The sequence below is a fragment of the Teleopsis dalmanni genome, chromosome X (genome assembly GCF_002237135.1).
Source record: "Teleopsis dalmanni isolate 2A chromosome X, ASM223713v2, whole genome shotgun sequence".
Classification (NCBI taxonomy): domain Eukaryota; kingdom Metazoa; phylum Arthropoda; class Insecta; order Diptera; family Diopsidae; genus Teleopsis; species Teleopsis dalmanni.
In genome coordinates, this window is record NC_051848.1 from 91116037 (window position 1) to 91136859 (window position 20823).

Below are 20823 nucleotides of genomic sequence, written 5' to 3' on the forward strand. Positions count from 1 at the left end.
TAGTTTTAATTAAGGATACATATTTGTTTTATTAATTATTGGCTTACTTTAAATACGAGAATGCCAAAAAAAATTAAAAATAAATTCAATTTTATTGAAAAATTATTTATTTAAAAATTGTTTATAAAGCTTTGATTTATGTATATGTATATGTATTAAGGAAATAAAAAAAAAATATTTACAAAGCATATTTACTAAACTTAAATGGCAGTTTGGAAATTGACTTGAGTCCTTTAAGCCTTTTCAACTTTTGTGCGTGCATCGCGCAAGCGAGCATAGCATTCGGGGACGTGAGTATAGAAATCACATAATTTAGTCTCGGCATTGAATGCCAAGTATTTGCCGCAGTTGTAGAGACGTGGATGGCCATTGACACACACAAAGTAGCGTTTGCAGCTGTCAGGATGGCGGAAGTAACGCAATTCACCTTCGGGACTGACGTCGATTTCTTTTTCAACTCCATCAACAACTTCAGGTGGTGGACAAGTGAATCCCAAATATGACTCAGCGTTACAATCGGCGACGAGATCTGGCCAATCGCATTGATAGGTTTCTACATTAAATGCGAGTCCTTCGGGGCATTTCGTTATGGTCGATTCACCATGTGCGCAGTTCTTGTAAACGCCACATTTCGAGCTATCTCCCGATGGATAGAAGCCAAATTGACGTGGGCATTCCGCCGTGCCGTTTGCTGGCTGTAGACGAGTACGTTCTTTGCAAGTGGAGAATGGAGCATATGTGCATTCACCTCTGGCCTTTGTACGCTGATGGAAAAGTAAACCGTCGGGACATAGTTTCTCTACAGCTACACCTTCTGTACATTCTATGTAAGCGTCGCACTGTTCATCTGAAGCGAAACGACCATTTGGCTCAGGACATGTTGAAATAGCTGATGCTGTAAGAAAATAAACAAATAACTCAATTTAATTTCTTCTTATTTATCAAAGAAAATAAATGAAAATGCATACTGTCTAAAAGTATATTCAAAAATAAATAGTATCATATATAATATATGATATATAATATATGTAATATATATAGAGTTCTTTTGTACCAAATTCACTTTTAATTACGCAAAGCTCTTTAAACCTTTGTGAACAAAGTTCAGAACTAAATCTGGAGAAAAGCTCTTAATATGTACTAGTGACAGAAATTCTATATGAAACAAGTTAAAGCTTAAAAGCTGGACAATCATAAAGAATATGCATAGTAGTTTTTTCATCTACGAGGCATAATCTGCATTTTGGGTCAGCAGATAATTGAAGTTTATGTAGGTGATATTTCTGCCATAATGACTCCGTAATGAAACCCGTTAGTAACCTTAAATCACCATTCAAGAATTTAAGAATGTTTTTGTAGGAGTGTAGTTTGAGTAGTGCTCTTCTTTGTCTGAGTCCAGGGAAATCTTCCCCGTATACCAGACAGAAACGATGCCCGCTCTCCTAGATAATTTGTTTCATACTGGCCCAATTCAACCCACAAAAAGGTTGCGGACCTGTAGAAACAATTTTTGATGTAGTTCTGGCTAGCTAATCAGTTCGCTCATTACCCAAAACCCTTCAGTGACCCGAAACCTAATAAAGACTTACCAGCACCAGCGTCTCCATCCATTTTTGATCCAAATGTGTATCAAATCAAACCTTTTGGGTCAACCTATGGGCCTCCGTTATCCCAGGTTGAACGTGATTGTAAGTATGCCTCAAATTTCCTACCAAAGCGAGGAACTACTGCCATATGGTCTCCATCGCACTGAGATATTTTATGTACTCCAAATGTTTTGAATATTATTTTATGATTATAGTCAAGTCAATCCTTATTTATGTGGAGTTTTAATCGCAGTGGACTAAGCGCAGTTGTAGACAGAATATGTATATGCAGATGTGCAGCCGACGTACGGCCTAAAGTGTCACAGTTGGACTAATCCTTTGCGCTAGTCATTAAGAGACACGCTAGTCTCTGAAACAGCAATAGCTCTCAACTGCAATGTTTTTCAGACGCTGTTAGGATTAAGTCGTCCTCATACTTGATGGCGTCACAGCCAATATTTTCCAGTAAGATTAAGACCTCACCGACAACTACCTACCAGAGCAAAGAAGACAACACTTCTCCCTTTGCACAACCTTTTGCAGTCTCAACAGCTACAGGCGTGTTGGCTAAAATTAATTCAGAAAATAATATCGGAATCAATATTCCTGTTTCTTAAGGCATTCGTGACCGAGCCATAACTCGTGTTGTTGAAAGCTCCTTCTATATCTAACTTAGAAATGTACAAAACGCAATTTCTTTATTTTTGTGGGCCTTTTTAATTTTACAAGTTTAGTTCTGCAAGACCAATTCGGTAGATTTCCCTTTGGAATAGACTGCGTTTTGTAAAGAAGTTAAAACTTAGACAATTCTGTAAGAATATAGAGATCTAGAAAATATGTAATATATAATTGGACAGAGAGAAATCTTATCTATTATAAGTTCGAAAAATAATATGATGAATCTGAAAGTAAACAAATCAAAGTACTTGTACAATATCGTACAACATCTGTTGAATTATTTACTTATAACACATATTGATTTATTTTTATTAATGTAATGTTTTCTCTGGCTCTCCCATCCTCACATTCTCTCTCACTCTACCTCTTTCTCTCTCTCTCTCTCTTACTCTACCTCTCTGTCTATTACCTTATCCTGACTACGTTTCACATGAAACGTAGTCACCTGCAAACTTATTACAATAAAACGTAGACACTGTTTCGACCTCTATAGCAAAGACACTTCTTCAACTTCTGCAAAGTTTACTGAAAGAACTTCTTTAATTTTGTATAATGACTATTTTATGTTAGGTTATGCCGAAGAAGGCACAAAATACAAATCATATTTAGAGCATTCTGCCAGTACCTGGAAGCCAGTACCCCGTTTATTTCCTATCTGTCTATATGAAGTATTGATGTGATTATAGTTAATAAAATTTGAGACTGTTTGTTTTAAGGCTTGCGACAATAAGCAGATAAACGTGCTATCTGTGTACTAAACGTACTTTATATAGCAACTGTCCCATTCTTTACATAATCATCAGCTTTCGGTTATGTTTTAAAATGTTCTAGAATGAATGTACTTATAATAGCTTGCTTCTTCTTCTTATTTGGCACTACAGTCTAGTGTGAACCTTGGTCTCTCAGGTTTACGTAGTGGTAAAATTTTTCTTATGCAAGGTTGCTGGCCTTGCGATCAACCCCCAACCTGGAGTGCCAGATCTTTTTATTTGCTAACCTGGAGATAGGATTAGTGTTTATTAGTTAGAGAGATTCCGTTCAACTATATGTTTTTGGGCCATACAGTTGAGAAGGCTAGGCTATATATACGCATCAATACTCCATTGGGGCACACGCTTTTGACCCTTACATCAGAAGATGAAAATTGCGATGTACTTTGGTTAGGTTATACCGGCGATCGTAAGGATTTACTTAGGTATATTAGCTCATTGTTTTTTCGTACAAGAACTCAGAGGTTAAAAAACCGTTTTGAACCTTTGGCAAAGTTTAAGCAGATGTTCAGAGGGCGGTCCTGGAGCTGACCAAGATCTCAAGTAATATTAGGGAGTTTTTTAATTTAAATAAATATTTTGTGGAAAATTTTTTGTAAGTTTCCCTTGTAACTTTTATAAAATCCATAAGATGATTTATTTAATTAGATTTATAATTTATTTTTAAAACGACTGCTTCTTATTTTATTAACCTTTTCAGTCTTATTTCAAAGCCAATCAAGAAAAAAAATTAATATTTTTATTTAAATTTGCATTTATTTCTATAATTATTTGAATTTAATAAAGTGAACACTTTTTGAGTGCCAAAAATCATTGTGGTATTTAACTATGGACTAGAAAATCTCTGTGAAACATAAACAAAGTCATAAGTAAGATTGTTTAATTATTTAAAGATTATATAACATAAAAATATTATACATAACATTTAAAAAAAAAGATTTTTTAACGGCCTCGTAAATCAACGCGGGCTTTTTTAATGTCTAATCCGCGCTGTCTGATATCGGCACTGCAGGTGGACACGTTCTCAATATCGTCACAGGCATTGATCTCTTGATTGAATGCTTGATCTTCACCACAAGCAATACGACGTGGACGGCCCTCAATGCAAATAAAGTAAACTTGACAATTTTCGTTCGATGGATAGAAGTGATATTCTTCCTCCTGTTCGCCTAAAAGTGCAGAACGTGGAACAACTGCTGGACACTGGAAGCCCAAGAATTTTTCAGCATCACAATCAGGTACTTGATCTGGCCAATCACACTTGTATGTGTCTTTGTTCCAAGCCAAACCTTCAGGACAATCGAATACGTAACCCCTTCCGGAAGCGCAATTTTTGAACTGACCACAGTGAGTCTCATCGCCCATGCGATAATAGCCAAACTGATGTGGACAATCGTCGGTGGGTTGTGCGGCTTGCAAACGTGCTTGTGGCTGTGTGCACTCTACATCAATAGGGTAAGCACATGGATACCCAGTTGATTTCTCATTGAAGAGCAAACCATCTGGGCAAAGTTTTTCCTCAGCAACACCGTTCTTGCATTCGATATAAGAATCACATGAGCCTGATACTGGATAGGTACCATTAGCTTCCTTGCATTGGGCGTTAACTGCAAAAGAGAAAAAAAGGAAATAAAAAGGAAAACATTAATAAAAGTTTATTCAGGCTTACCTAGAAATGTATGGTTTTGTTTTGTTCTCAATTTTTTGGAAAATTTTAAAATGCACAAAATGAGTTGGAAAAAAAAATGTTTTAAAAAAAATATTAAAATCAGACTGTGGGTTTAGCGTTGCCAACACAATAATACTACACAAACAACTGTAGCCCCACTTCACTATGACGAAGTTATTGGAAGGAGACTTCCTTTGTATGACAGCTGTCTTTAAGCTGCTTTTGAAGTTCATTCTACGAAAGTAATCAATTATTTATTTGGAAGCTTATGGGGTTATGTCTGACTTTGTGCAAAACATTGTTTGACACCGTTATTTATGCTGGCTGTAGCGCAACAAACAAATTTCACAGAAAGCTTTTTTAACCGGCTTTGGCATGAATACAGTCAACAGTGATATATCAATAGTGAAGCTAAAAATTTGTTTTTTTTTTTTTTTTTGAATTAACATAAACAAGTTTTCTTGAAGTAGTTCGCAACAGTAAGAGTAACAACAACAACAACAACAACAGCAATAAATATAAAAAGAAGATGTTGAGCACCAACAATACCAGAAGGAAATATAATATATAAACCTGTTTGACCACAAACGAAAAGATAATGAAGTCAATCAAAAAAAAAAATCAATTTAGAATTATGTAAGAAATTAATGTGAATTAAAATAAAACAAATGAAACGATTGACCTTGAGGCGGAGATTTGTTAGGCATGTGTGTCGCTAGGCAATACGCAGAAGTGAGGGGCGTACGTACGCTTTTGATACAACATTTACTGTTCAATAATATTCGACCATTGCCGTATTTTAATTTTTAGATCATTACCAGTTGAGTCTGAAGTAAATGTGTCAACAATGTGCCTGCCCCTGCTCTCCTCATGCGTGTATAATCTGTTTAAGCGATAAAGTTAAAAAGAGTAATAGCTCGTAAGGTCCAGCAATGAACTTTTAATAGGTCGTGGGTAGAGAAAAAAGAAGTATATTTTAGTGGCAGCGATTTTGCTGTCACAAATCTCAAGTTGATGTTGATACTCATGATGTTGATTTATCGCTGGGAAGTTGGTTGCAGTGGCAGGTCAGGTCAGCAGATAACTTTCAGCTGACTACAATTATAGATTTTTTGTCATTCTATTCCCACGTCCCTCACAAAATCCTTAATATACAAAAAGACAACGGAAACCATTCCGTCGAATTAAGATAATTTAATAGGTAGATGTTTGTCGTTATCGATAAACTGTCAAAAATACTTCTTTGGAACCAATGTATTTCTTCTGCACACCAGAACCGGGCATTCACAGAAAAAGGGAAATTTTTTTCCTGCAAGTTTCTGCAACTTCTACAATGAGTATTAAAAACAGTATGTGGGTTTTCTGCGCGGGTTCAGAGAGATGTTGCAGCAAGTTTTGCAATATTCACGCTATCTCTTTCTATGAGTTCCATGTGACAGTAATGTAAAGCAAAAAGTTACCATTCACTTAAGTGTCTTTCATTTATTATGTCAATATATAGGGAAACATAAACTGGTATTCTTAGACATACACCTAGGGACGCACAAAGTTGTCCAATCTGTTTACCTTTTCATTATCTTCAATGTTTCAATATTCAGGAACACAGATGAGAGTAACATCAGCTAAAATAAAATATTTATTGATAAAATATATCAATAAATATTTTATTCACTATAAAAAAAACATATTTCATTTTGATGATTGATTTCATTTTGATCACTTTCTGAAAAATCTTATATTTTCTATTCTCCACCAAGTTAAGCAAAAAATGAGTAATAAAAAATTTCTTAAGTTATTTTTTGTTGAAGCCCGGTATTGAAAATACCCTGGTTTTTATAGTTTGGACTGAGTACGAAATACAAGAAATACAATGAAACCATATAAGAAAGAAAGAGGAAGTATAAGTATATAATTATGAGTACATACAAATGTATATCACAATTTTTGATATTGATGTTTGCTTCCAATTAATTTGATAAAAAAGTAAGTTTAGCTCAAATGCAAAGATAGATATTGATTTTTTTTCAAAAACGTTCACATATTTACATCCTGATCATTAGTTTTTATGGCGTATATCCAACAAAATCGTTTGGTACACTTCTAAAAACATTGCTAATAATAATGTGGTTAAAAGCGCTTCAAATGCACTTCATATTTGCACATTGTGACATATGAAATGTTACTATATATTGTACCATCCTTGAAGAAACTCTTCTATACTAAACAAGATACCAAATACATATATCAAGAAAGTTCCATTATATTAAACGAAGCACATGAAGGACAGAGTTTCAGATACGACTGATATATGTATGTTGCACAGCATCAAACCATCGTGTGTCGATCACTATCCTCATTCTAAGAAGCCATTCGATTAAATACATATTTATTTACTTATATGTACACAAAGAGATATATCCATATATGCTTATATTATTATGAACTATCCAAAAAAATTTTATAAAAATTTAATGGAGTAGACATTTACACTGACGGCTCTAAGATAAATGAAAAAGTCGAGAGTGGCATGTTTTCCCATAAACTGCGTCTTAGCAGTTCGCTTCGAATACCAAACGATAACAGTGTTTATCAGGCAAAAGTAATAGCGATCCACTACGCAGCAAAATGAGTCCAAGACAACAAGATTCTCGATATAATTATTGCAGCTTCTTTGGAATGCCAATCGATTATCAAATCTCTGGTAGGCGATGCAGCTACATTCTGAACAGTTAGAGAATGCCAAGTTTCTCTTAACGACTAATATGGAGTGTTTGTGCCCAGCTCACATCATTCGCACCTGACAGAGCTATCATTTTCTGTACCAAAGTCAGTTACTTGACAAAGTTTACAGATTGGCAGGTTGGTTTACTTTCACTTAAATGAGTGAGTCATGCCTTTCAACGTTGATCGTACGCTGATCACTGCGGTTGTTCGGAAATCGGTCTGATCTGCGTATGAACACCGCTAGTCCAGGGTATCACAACAGGCAATTATTAGGGGTCAAGTGGGCTCTGGACACAAGGCTATCACTTCAACGTAACCTAACCTAAGAGGATGGTCAAAAGATATTTTTGAATCCTACGAAAAGTTTTTATAGCCATAAAAATATTTTGGTTTAAGGTATAATAGAAATAGTTCAGTAACGATAATATGTATAAAGAAAACTAGGGAAAGACTTAAGTAATGAATATGTACGTAGTGAAAGAATTTGAAAGTGATAAACAGAGTTAATGAAATGCTAGAATAGCGCAATAAAGAAGTAAAAATTGAAAGAGCTTGACAAACAAGACATTTGATTGTAGATATTAAACACCAGAACAACCCGCAGTCTTTTAATTATAAAATATATCTTTAATGATAAAGCAACATAATATCTTCTTCTTTATTTACAAAAACCGTTTCTTCACTTGTCAGATTTAATTGGACAAATAGCTGATATAGGATGATATAATGGACTTCTCCAGCATATTTATTTAATTATTTCATTCTTAACAATTATCCAGAAACTCCGTACTTTAAACAAAGATTTTTCTTGTGGACTTCTTTATTAACATGAAACTTGATTATCAAATATTTGATACCATGAAATAAGTATCAATAAAGCGAACTGTATGTTCAATAATATATTCGCCCCACATTGCTTCTAGAACCGTTCGTGTTCAATTGCAATTATTAACTTAAATTTTAAAGCTACTCTAGAATTTCGCTTAACATGCTAATATATGAGGAATCAGACACATACGTACTACACATAAAACTCCCAGTATGTATTTAACTAATAATAGATAAATTGCATATAAATTTGTTTAAATAAAAGGTTTGTTGTTTTTTTCAAAACAATTAGCGCGCCACGGTTTTCAATAGAATTTTTATGACTTTGATGCCGCCTTTCCCGCACCTTCATCTTGAATGTCGCCCACCAAAATATGGGACCTGCGAATATTGCACGCCAGTCTAAATAAAGCCCATAGGTGTTTGATGCGCAATCGAGTGATTTATTTACTATTTTTGTCAGAAAACTAAATATTGCAATTAATTAATTTGCATATTTTTATCGTAATTTAATACGTTAAGAACGCATAACATTTCACGATTTTTATCGGAAAATGATGGAAATCATAAGGTGTGACGATTTTTGAGATGTTTATAAACTGCTAATCAAATTCTATTTTACATTGAAAGCGATTTGTTTAAATAAATAACTAAGAGATTAAAATTTATTTCAATGTTGATTCATGTCTAGATAAAAAACTTTGCATAAAAACTAATACAGATAACGATAATACAGTAAAGATTACAATCAATAAACCATATTTTCATAAGTGCTTTTGTAGCACTTTTGTTGTGAATAATGCGAATGTTGACAAAAATTTGAGCTTTTCTTATAGTTCTGATGTTCGAGTACTGATATCTTGAAGTGTGTGTATGTATGTCATCTACATATAACTACATGTAGATTACAATCAATAAACCATATTTTCATAAGTGCTTTTGCAGCACTTTTGTTGTAAATAATGCGAATGTTGACAAAAATTTCTGAATTTTTCTTATAGTTCTGATGTTCAAGTACTGATATCTTGAAGTGTGTGTATGTATGTCATCTACATATAACTACATGTAGATTACAATCAATAAACCATATTTTCATAAGTGCTTTTGCAGCACTTTTGTTGTAAATAATGCGAATGTTGACAAAAATTTCTGAATTTTTCTTATAGTTCTGATGTTCAAGTACTGATATCTTGAAGTGTGTGTATGTATGTCATCTACATATAACTACATCCAGTAACCACATCCAGCTCAGATACGCTTTTATTGGCAGTTTATCGGATAACCTTCATTTTTCCATAACTAAAGATTATTCACCTTTCATCGCAAAAAGTCCAAAAAGATGAAAACTATATTTATTCCGTTAAATTTTGGTTATTTAGCAGAGTTTTTGTTCTTACCAATGAACAGTACAACAAACTATCAAAGTTTACTATCGTTAAAAACCTGTTTATTCTGGAAGCCCAAAGCTAAGCAATCACAGAGAATATCATTAAGTGCACATTTATCCCGTAAGTGTGCACAACTTCTACAGTGCGTTTAAAAACGGAAGCGCAGTTTCTCTAATTGGGTTCCTATACTCCAGCAACCAGAAAATGCCAGTTATAGCCATTTTGCATTGTAACCACTGTGGCACAGTGACAAGCTTTTATATTTTGTTATATAACAAATAGTGGACACAACAAATGTCACCTAACGTAAGACTCGAACTCACGACCCTAAAATGAAGCGTCCGTTGCTCTATCGACTAATCTAGCAGAGCTTAACTAGAAGAACTTTCATTGTCCGTTAAAGTATGAAAGAATGAAGGTAAGGCAGAATCAATTTGATTGACTGAACAGGAATTAAGGGATGGGACTTTGTAAATTTAAAGGTGTTAGATTGGATCTAGTTTTGTTCCTTTTATTTGAATTATTGGTACAATTTTTGTGTATTTCTATTTACTTCCACTATATTTCTGAGCAGCAAAAATGTCACCCAAATGTTGGCGATTTCACCGGGTGACATTTGTCGTAATGGCTCTTCTACGGAGATAACAGACTGCAGTAAGCCTTAGGGTAATTACGCAATGAATGATAATGAATTCTCAAGATCTGGCCTTTATCAATGATGTGAGAATAGTTATTTTACTATTATTTGAAAGCTTCCTTGACTTAAGAACATTTTTGAAACTACATACAAGTAATTTTAGTCATCATTGAAAGAATGACTGCCGTATGTTTTGTAAAAAATCGATGAGTTTCGTTAACATTATAATGCACAAGGTAGAGAGTTAAGGTACAGACAATACTGTGGGAGTCACCGGCTACTGTAGCCAGCAAAAGCACAATTATTTGGCGTTGTGCATTAATAATAGCAAAAGTATTGGCTTATAACAATCGATCATTATAGCTCTTAATTTATTATTGGTGAGATGGAATCAGGATTTTGCAAAGCAGTACATGTATTTTTAAATCATATCGTTTTAATTATAGAATTTTTTCTTTCCAATATTAAATTAAATGCAATTTTCGGTCATCAAGTTCCGTAATATCAATTTAAGGTTAGGTTAAAGAGTGAAATCATTGCATTATACTAGGGCTCTTAGTATAGAATCAGGAACATCGTACTTTATTGTTTGTAGAGGAATGAGTTCAAAAAGATCGTTGTACACTGCAATCACAGGTAGTTCTACTTTGATTCCACGAAATCTTATTAGTTAAATTTCTTTCTACTAGATCCAGTTAACCAATCAACAGAGATGCCTAATTTGTTCAAGCTATAATGCTTGACAGAAGACTTATCAGTTTCGTTTCCAAATCATTTTGCATGGTTGTCTATAAGAGTCACTATTTAAATTTTGAGCTTTGGCAACATTGATTGTTGTCAGGTGTCATCTGACGTTTCCATACGAAAATTTGACATCATTAAACATAATCTATCTTAGTTAGACTTTTTGTCCAAAGACCGTTATTTGTATTATTTGTGATTTGATTTGTAAATTGAGTGTTCGCGAAAAAATGGACTTAACGGGAGGAAATTTTGAAACGATGATTTATTACGTGGATGATATTCGACGTGGATTATCAAGACAAGAGTGCATCGATCAATTTACTTCCATATCACCTCATTTGGCGATATGAAGTTGCTCCATCCTTTGCCACTGTGAAACGCTGGTTCAATGATTTTGATTCTTACAGCAGTTCGCAGTTCCACGAAATTAACGAAATTCGTGAACGTTATTCAAAATCAGTTGTTGTGCCAGAAAACATTGATGCTCTGCAAAAAGTGACACTCGTGATGAAAGATATTGTGACATACTTTGAGATTGGTGTTGAAAGGTTGAGAAAGGTTTGTTCTCGTTAGATCGTTTGATCCCCCATCATTTGATTGGTACACACAAATGCTCAAGAAGTACAATGGCGCTGCTTCAAGAGACGTATACGAGTATAAGATTGTAACAGGTAATGAATTGTGGATATATGTGAATGACCCGGAACGTTAACAAACGACTACTTGAACATTAAAAACATCGAATTGATGGATCATTCTCCGTACAGTTCTGATTTGACATCCAATGACTTCTTCTTGTTCCCGAACGTCAAGAATAAATTGCGTGGACAACGATTTTTGTTGGCGAAAGCTACAACGAAGCCGTTGTTGCATTTAAAAACAAGGTATCTGAAATGTGATATCTGTTTTGAAGGTATCTGAAGAAGATTGGAAAAAATGCTTTGACAAATGGTTAGAACGCATGCAAAAGTGTACTAATCGTAAAAAGGAATACTATTAAAGTTTTTTTATTTTTCTAGTTCTAGATGTGTTTACAGTTTACAGTCTTAATATTAAAGTGAAATGTACTTTGGTTTGGTTTTCAAAATGCACTTATGAAGATAATAGACAAATGCAAAAAATCAAGTCAGCGACCTAATTTTTCGAGGTAATTAATATATAAAATTATGTTGTATTTTAAAGGTGAACAAAATAAAATGCTTTCATTTATTTTGTTTAGTGCTAATGACAGTAGATATATTCTCAATGTATAAACCTGAATTTTTGCTGAAAACATAATAATCTGAACCATTTTGCGGTCTTTAAAAGATCAAAAAAAATATATGAAATTTTTTTCTGTACACTTTATTTGAATGCCTTATATATATTGACAATGAAATTTCTTCCCTACTAATTTTATCGTTTCTTGGAAGAGTCAATCATCTCAGCATGTATGCTCAAAATTTGTGTTGTTGATTCTTCAATATACTGAACATACTTTTTGATTAAACATATTAACGAGACTAGACAACCCAATTACGTAGATGTTGTGGTGCGTCAAGACAACATTATAGGACCAATGCCTTTCCTTTTGTATACAGCAGACCTTCCACTCACTGAAGAACATGTAATGGGTGCATTTGCTGAATATACCCCAATGAATCCAAGTCCGTTCAGATCACATTTACTACTAAACAATGTCGTTATCAATCTGATTTATTTAATTGTACACAAGTACACCAGGCTGTGAAGAGAAAATGTTTAGGAACATACCAAGATAATAAAGTGATCTGGAGAACGCTTATTATCAAGAAACGGAAAACATTAGGTCTCCAACTACAAAACTTTTTCTGGTTTCTCCATCGCAATAGTAAATTGTCGTTAGAAAACAGGATTTTGAGCCGATACCCATCTTAAGTTATGGAACTTCGACTGATCCAAATCTAAAAATAACACAATGATTCATACCACCAATTCAAATCACTACGCTTGATAGCAACTTTATCCTAGTAGGTATATTACCAACAACGATTTATGTAGTTCCAACAATAAAATAAGAAACGTCTAAAATTTGCAAATCAAACATAAATTCCTATAAACCTAAGCAATAGACCTGGTGTTACCTTCCAACAATTTCATAAAGCTACGAAGAAAAACTCTCAGGGATTTTCTTAAATATTAGATTAGATGATTAGATAAATGATTAGATTTCATCAATAAACAGTAAATATATAATATATGGATATGTCACTGGACAAAGTCCATACGCCCATTAAAAATAATTATAATTGTAATTGTTTACTGACTTTGCAGATACGGTTAAGTGGAACGCTTACAGCCTTAGCAGCTCTCAAGTTTTTATTAACGTATCAATCATCACCGTATTATTATATCGTCTAAGGAACTTCTTTAATGTTTTCGTGGTTGATAGTTTTAGGCAATGGAGGACCTAAGACTAATTACCCTTCTTTATTGGCAATAGCTTATAATTGATTCCGAACCAAAAAATCACCTTATTCCAGTGTTTCCCCTTAATTAAAAATGTTTGAAGTTGGCGATAAAAAAAATTATTAAAAATAATTGTGATATAAGAACATGTTAAACATGGTTTTAGGTTTAGAACCATTGCTGAAGAACTTGAAAAAATGTTTTCATTGTGAAGCAGCTACTTTATGTTGAGATACAAAACACACCCTACACCTTTTATGTATTATATGTATATACACATATGTGTATACAAAATATACATTTATATAGTATTAATTGTATATATAGATTTACCCCTGAACTTCGCACTAAATGAATAAATTTTTACTATGGCTAGAATAGACTAAAGACGGAAAAAACTTTTTTCTATATATTGTATTTACATTCCATCTAACAATCAAAAATTGAAGGTGGGAATTAGTTTGATACTGTCTGTCAGATTTATAAAGTTTTAATAAAAAATCAAGACGAATGTTATCATGCTCGTCAAAACGTATAAATCTATAATTACTTTTATCATAAAAGCCCATCCAATTATATTTTATGTATTTATCTTAGAAACAAATCGGATGCCTGATAATAGGTCTCGAAATTTAGTTATTTTTTTGATAGATGAACTGGAGTTCCAGTGTCCAGTGATAAGTGCAGATTTCTTTCTATAGAAATATTGCTAGGAAAATGGGCATATTAGTGCCCTATTCTTAAAATTATTAATAATGTTTCTTTATATATAAAGAATATATGAAATTAAAGACAGAATATAATTTGAAAGTTTTTAATAATACTGCGATCTTGATTAGAGCACTAGTTCCTTTATGTATGAATTATTCTATATTACATTAAGAATTAAATATATATGTATAGCACTTTAAAATATTTATTTAAAAATAATCATATTTTCTTAAAAATATTATAAAAAAGGTTGAAAGTTCGTTCTACTAACCCAATGAGCAGAAAACAGCTAAGCTCAAAGCCGCACAAAATAATATTTTTGCCATAATTGGTTTTGTTTTTAATCACACAATTATTTGAATATATAAAAATTTTTAAATTATTTTTATTTATAGTCTTAATCCTTTAAAAAAAAAGGAAACAGGAACTTGCACTTTATCTTTCTTCACAGTTCTAAGCACTACTGAAAAACGCTCCGAAACGCGTGAGTTTTCGTTACCGACTGCTGTGGTCTGAAGCCTTCAATAGAGCAGCAGGTGTCGCTGAAGCTGAGCTCAAACAGAAGACCGTCTACAGATGAAAACGAAGACGATCTTCTACACTTACTCTGTATACTTTTCGTATATTTTCTTGCTTGTTTGATAATTTGCAATAAAATGTCAAAAAAGCTTGTTTACAAGTGAGAAAAAAATAAATTAAAAAAATTAAAAAAATAAAAAACATCTTTTTTTAAAAAGCGAAACTGAAGTTCGTCACTCAGATTGCGAATAAATTATGATCAAATTTTTAAGCTTTGCTTTGTGATCTTTTCATCGAAATTAGGGCGTCTAAATAGGCAGAAATTAAAGATAAACGAAAATTTTTGATCACACATATATCGATTAATCGAGATATTATGCATATAACATTATGCATACGAGGGTCACTATTTATATTTTGGGCCTAATAATGACGAAATATTACCTTGTCGTTGAAAATTGCTTTATTTTTTCTCGAAGTATTCTCTTTTATGGTTAATACACTTTTGCATGCGTTCCAACCATTTGTCAAAGCATTTTTTCCAATCTTCTTCAGACACCTCCAAAACCTCCGTTGTTTTTAAATGCAACAACGGCTTCGTTGTAGCTTTCGCCAACAAAAATCGTTGTCCACGCAATTTATTCTTGACGTTCGGGAACAAGAAGAAGTCATTGGATGTCAAATCAGAACTGTACGGAGAATGATCCATCAATTCGATGTTTTTAATGTTCAAGTAGTCGTTTGTTAACGTTCCGGCTCATTCGCATATATCCACAATTCATTACCTGTTACAATCTTATACTCGTATACGTCTCTTGAAGCAGCGCCATTGTACTTCTTGAGCATTTGTGTGTACCAATCAAATGATGGGGGATCAAACGATCTAACGAGAACAAACCTTTCTCAACCTTTCAACACCAATCTCAAAGTATGTCACAATATCTTGCATCACGAGTGTCACTTTTTGCAGAGCATCAATGTTTTCTGGCACAACAACTGATTTTGAATAACGTTCACGAATTTCGTTAATTTCGTGGAACTACGAACTACTGTAAGAATCAAAATCATTGAACCAGCGTTTCACAGTGGCAAAGGATGGAGCAACATCATATCGCCAAATGGGGTGATGTGGAAGTAAATTGATCGATGCACTCTTGTCTTGATAATCCACGTCGAATATCATCCACGTAATAAATCATCGTTTCAAAATTTCCTCCTGTTTAGTCCATTTTTTCGCGAACACTCAATTTACGAATCAAATCACGAATAATACAAATAACATTCTTTGGACAAAAAGTCTAACTAAGATAGATTATGTTTAATGATGTCAAATTTTCGTATGGAAACGTCAGATGACACCTGACAACAATCAATGTTGCAAAGCTCAAAATTTAAATAGTGACCCTCGTATATGTTATATGAAATGCTAATGATTTAAGGTTGCTTTCCTTGCATTTTTTAACGAATAGACAAGTATTGAGAACCTAATCTTTAACATGAGAAACTTGATAAAAGCCACTCCCTTCCAAATCATCGCTGCTTAAACTAAAGACAGACGGGTTTACACAAATTTTGTTAAAGAAATTGTCAATGTCATAATAAGTTTATGTTTTTCCGGTGTATTAATGTGGAATATGACAACTGAATAAAGACGGCATATACATGTAATTAAAGAAACTGTTAGGAATATATGTTGGGCACTGTCTTGAAATTGAAATTGCTGCTTTAAGGGTCAAAAGGAATTTCTATTTTGATGTTATTGGTGGTCAACTGATGTCGACTATCACGAGCAATACAAAGCAAAGATTAATAATCAAATAATATTATCAAAGGCATTACAGAAAATTGACGCGAACTGTAACTATTATCTTTTCAACCCAGATTTTCTCGCTTAAAGAACTATAGGAATCATATGGAAAACAAGAAACTCACTGTATTTATTGTAGCGAAACGAGTACTCGAAATTTTTTCAATTACAGAATTAAATTATTTGCTCAATTTTAAATAAAGTTTTGGGAAAAGTGTATGTACCAAAAGTATAGCTGTGTCATAGCCGATATTCTTAACTCACCATATCTTGAAATACATTTGACATGATTATCCAGATACATTTCAAATCGCATTATAAATTTTTTTTCTTGCTAAATCTAGATTTGCAAAAAATATCTATTTCGTGATTCTAATTTGACAGTACTATTTCGGAAACATATGTCAAACAGATCTATCATGCAATACATGACATGTTTGACTTAAGGTATGCCACTTTACCATATTGATCGCACAATACTTAGAACAAGCGCTCAAACAATAGCGTTTGGATGACGGTTGAATTTTATTCAACAGTGACGTTTATTGCCTCTCGGTGGATGTGGTAGCAAACAAAATCATAACCATCATATCCACAACAAGTAACTGTACTATTTGGCATTTGCTCTGCAGTAGAGATAGTCCCGTACTTTAAAAAAATAATGAAGGTGTAGCACAAACCATCAATTCTGATCTCTACAATCCTATTATAATATTAAAGAAGTGAAGAAATGAAAGGCATATTCATATTCGAAGTGTTATATGGTGCATATTCGCTCTATGTTCCGAATATGTTATATTAAGTTCTGATGATGAATGATGAATTCGCTAACAGTGTCATGCAATCACTGCACTTATTTTTATGAGGTTACACAAATAATGGCGTTTATACAGACAATCCTCAAATTTTCAATTCTTTACAAAACAACATCCATTATATTATAGCCACAGCTATTGCGAATTATGTGGTATAAGTTATCGAAAATTACCTCTCAAGAATCCTGTACTACTAGATGTATCGTAGAAGACATTTGAACGGTGCTGTGTTTCAAAGCACAAAGTTGCTTCATATATGGATATAAAAACTTGACACAAATCTCAATCCCAAGCGTACTTTATGCATGTTCACTTTTAGAATAAGTACCTCCAGACAGTTTTCCCAAGTGCTGTTGTGACATATTGTCACAATAATAATATTATAATAATATACATTTTAATCTGAAATCTATGAGCCAATAAACCATAGTATGGTAGCCTTTGAGTCTAGAGGTGTCGGCATATATCACGATTCCGATGACGTGCCGAGGCCTTATGCTCCCTAAGAAGTTAAAGGAACTGTTGGTGATGATAGATTTTAATAAATTTTTAAAATGATGTACATAAAACGATACCCTAAATTCTCTAAAAATGAACTAGTTGCTTATATTTGAGGGACTAGGTTTTGGGTTTTAAAATTGCAAACATTCAAGCTTAGATAAACTCACAAACAGTCATTTAAATAGATGTATCTACAATAAAAGTATTTGAATGAATGGAATGTTATTAATTCTAAAATACACACTCAGAACTACACTCAGAACTACACTCAGAAGTGTGCAGTTCCCATCTACACTGCCGTCTCAGTGTAGTGGCATGGGTAATTACTAACGCCAACTTCTTGGAACTTCTGCAAATAAAAGAAACATCATCGCCTTAAAATTATGCAAATCGAAATTTTGAAAATCGCCTAAACCGAAAGTGATTCATAATTTCTGATTAAAGTTATTTGAATATCTTTGTTTTTGTTGGTGTTGACTGAATTCATCAAAACCCGCCTTAGTTACTGTTCACTTTGAATTCCGAGCCCGTTTTTCGAGTTTATCGCTTTTTGGGATTTTTTTTGCCTAGAAATGTGTGAGTTGTGCAGAATTTGAGAAGCGAAGAGCACGCGTATCTTTTCGACTGCGTACCGCAGTTGAGTGGCGGCAGCAGCAGCCGCTGTCATCGGTTCCATGTCCCATGTTGCTGCTGATGTTGCTGCTGATAGCGGCTTCAAAAAGTATTGTTGCTCTTTATGTTGCTTTGTGACAAAGCTCCAGATGACCATGACATTTTCCACAGATAAACCTGCTAATATGTTAACGCAACAAATCCAACAAAACCAACAAAACCAACAAAGCCAACAAAAACAAAAATACATCTTCAGAGTTCGTAGAAATGAGATAGAATAAAAATAAAATTATGTAAATTAATATTATTTGTTTTTAAATTGAATTATTTATAACCGAAACTGAAACTTATATTCAAAATATTTATAGCAGTGTTTAAGAATGAATTCGGGTTTGGGAAGGTAGTACGTGCAGGTACAGCAACTCCATTAAATTTTGAATTATTTGAATTTAAAATATCTCAGTTATTTCCTTAATAAATATTTCAAAATCTAATTAAAATCAACACATCGCATAATTTCATAAAATCATTTAAGTTCATGCACGATTCAATTCCATTTGATTCATCCCATAACTAATGTAAAAGGTGCATGTATCATTGCCTCTTACCTTTCTTGTTTGGAATTATCTGAAACGATAAAGAGGCCTTACTACTGGATAAGCAGGTGTCTATTTTATTTTAATTTCCAGTAACACAAATTGTATAATTGCAATTGTGCCTATTTTTAGTAACACATCCAAGAATGTCAAAAAAAAATAGAGATGACGTGCATTATGTGGTAAGGATAAACGTCCTACAGTGACTTATCCTTTAAGGGAAACGCCTTAAAGGTTGAATGTAGGAGGAAAGTTTACGCAGCTGTACAGCGGACTGCTGCACTTCGGGTAGCTTCTGCATACCGAACCGTATCCGAGCCTGCAGTTCTAGTGATTAGTGGAATCATCCCTATCGACCTCCAGGCACATGAATGGAAAAAACGTTGGAAACAGAGATCGACAAACAACTCAACAGACCTTCAAGATATAATAAAACAAACTTTTCAGACCTGGCAACAACGGTGGAACTGTGATTTAAGAGGAAGATGGACGGCAAAGCTGATTCCAAACGTAAAGTCGTGGACGGAAAGAAATTTCGGCGAGATTGACTATTATGTCACACGGTTCCTATCTGGTCATGGATATTTTCGAAAAGATCTATACAGAATGCAAAAAGCAGAGCAGCCCAACTGTATATACTGTGGATCAGTCGAGGACAATGCTGAGCATACTTTCTTCAACTGCGAAAGATGGCGTGGAGAAAGAACAATACTTGCAGAATATATAGGTCACTTTACAGTCGATAATATTGTAGAAAAAATGATATAACGAGCAGAAAATTCATCGGAAATGTCTTAAGGGAAAAGAAGAAACATCTGGACGCAATGGAAGTCTTTAATGACTAATAGGGACCCTACCTCGAAGTAATACTAACGTAGTCCCGGGGTAGAACAAGGTCTCTAGGAATGAGGGGGAGTGGTTTAGCCCGTGCGAGTCGGGCACCTAAGAAGACTACAACACCAACAATAACCGCATTATATACATTAACAAAAAGCGATTCTCTTTGCTAGGCCCAACTTTATGAACCACCATAACATATCTATAATACTATCCAAATCTATCACTCTAAGCATTATATGGATGAGTTTCCAATACCATATTATTGTAAAATAATGTAATCGAATATATAAAACTGTAATATCAGGAGTTCTTAAAAATCAGTAGAATCAGTAAAAAAAATTAAGTAGAATTTATAAATTTAATCATATACTATTTTAGTATCCCATCTAGATTTGCGTAGTATTAGATTAGATTAGATTAGATTAGGCTCTATTCTAGAGCCTCTTATTTGACGAATTATATATTTTACACATTTCTGATAAAATTATGTAGACATCTCTTTTTGTCAATTATTTAGATCACCACTTATTTTAAATTGATCAAGAATAAAACCTCACCACCTCATAAAGCTTTTCCGCTCGAACAAATATGTATTATAGGTATAGTAATATAAATATAATAAGAACTGAGAAAGTAGTCTTGATTTAATGATTCTTATATATGAATTACGAAAGCTATAAATTTTTCCCCTTATGCTTTATTGAGTAATCTATTACTTAGTTGACAGTTCTCCTATAACATGGGTTGTCATTATCTTCAAATAATAGCTCAGATAAACTTATTATTTATGTTAAAAATATTCTTCAAACAGAGTCTGAAATAGAGATAATTTTTTTTAATAATACCAAGTTTTCTATAGAAGACTGCAGGCCTTCAGCTGATATCCATTTTCTCCACAGGCCATTGATAGCTAATAATTAATAAATTAAATCGACGCAGTTCGACAGTTCGACTCAAATCTCTTATGTTTT

General features: G+C 33.4%; 1 protein-coding gene across 2 annotated transcripts; it reads right to left on the reverse strand.

Annotated features, from left to right (window-relative positions):
• Positions 1-135: 135 nt before the first annotated feature.
• On the reverse strand, positions 136-14739 carry LOC119661894 (protein obstructor-E). 2 transcript variants are annotated; one of them, XM_038071399.1, is made up of 2 exons: positions 14434-14739; positions 136-895 (listed from the first exon to the last, which is right to left on the reverse strand). In XM_038071399.1, the coding sequence occupies exons 1-2, from the start codon at positions 14486-14488 to the stop codon at positions 234-236; spliced, it is 717 nt and encodes a 238-aa protein (XP_037927327.1). In that variant the 5' UTR covers positions 14489-14739; the 3' UTR covers positions 136-233. The 2 variants fall into 2 exon arrangements, with proteins under 2 accessions (XP_037927327.1, XP_037927326.1); XM_038071398.1 differs by lacking the exon at positions 136-895 and adding an exon at positions 3806-4641 and having other exon boundaries at positions 14434-14720.
• Between the last annotated feature and the right edge of the window lie 6084 nt (positions 14740-20823).

What these genes read in the sequence shown, in the direction of transcription:
- LOC119661894 (XM_038071398.1), bottom strand. Translation starts at nt 14,488, where the DNA reads ATGGCAAAAATATTATTTTGTGCGGCTTTGAGCTTAGCTGTTTTCTGC. An exon ending in AGCTGTTTTCTGCTCATTGG is followed by an intron (nt 4,642 to 14,433) that starts GTTAGTAGAACG and finishes TCTCTTTTGCAG; the next exon opens with TTAACGCCCAATGCAAGGAA.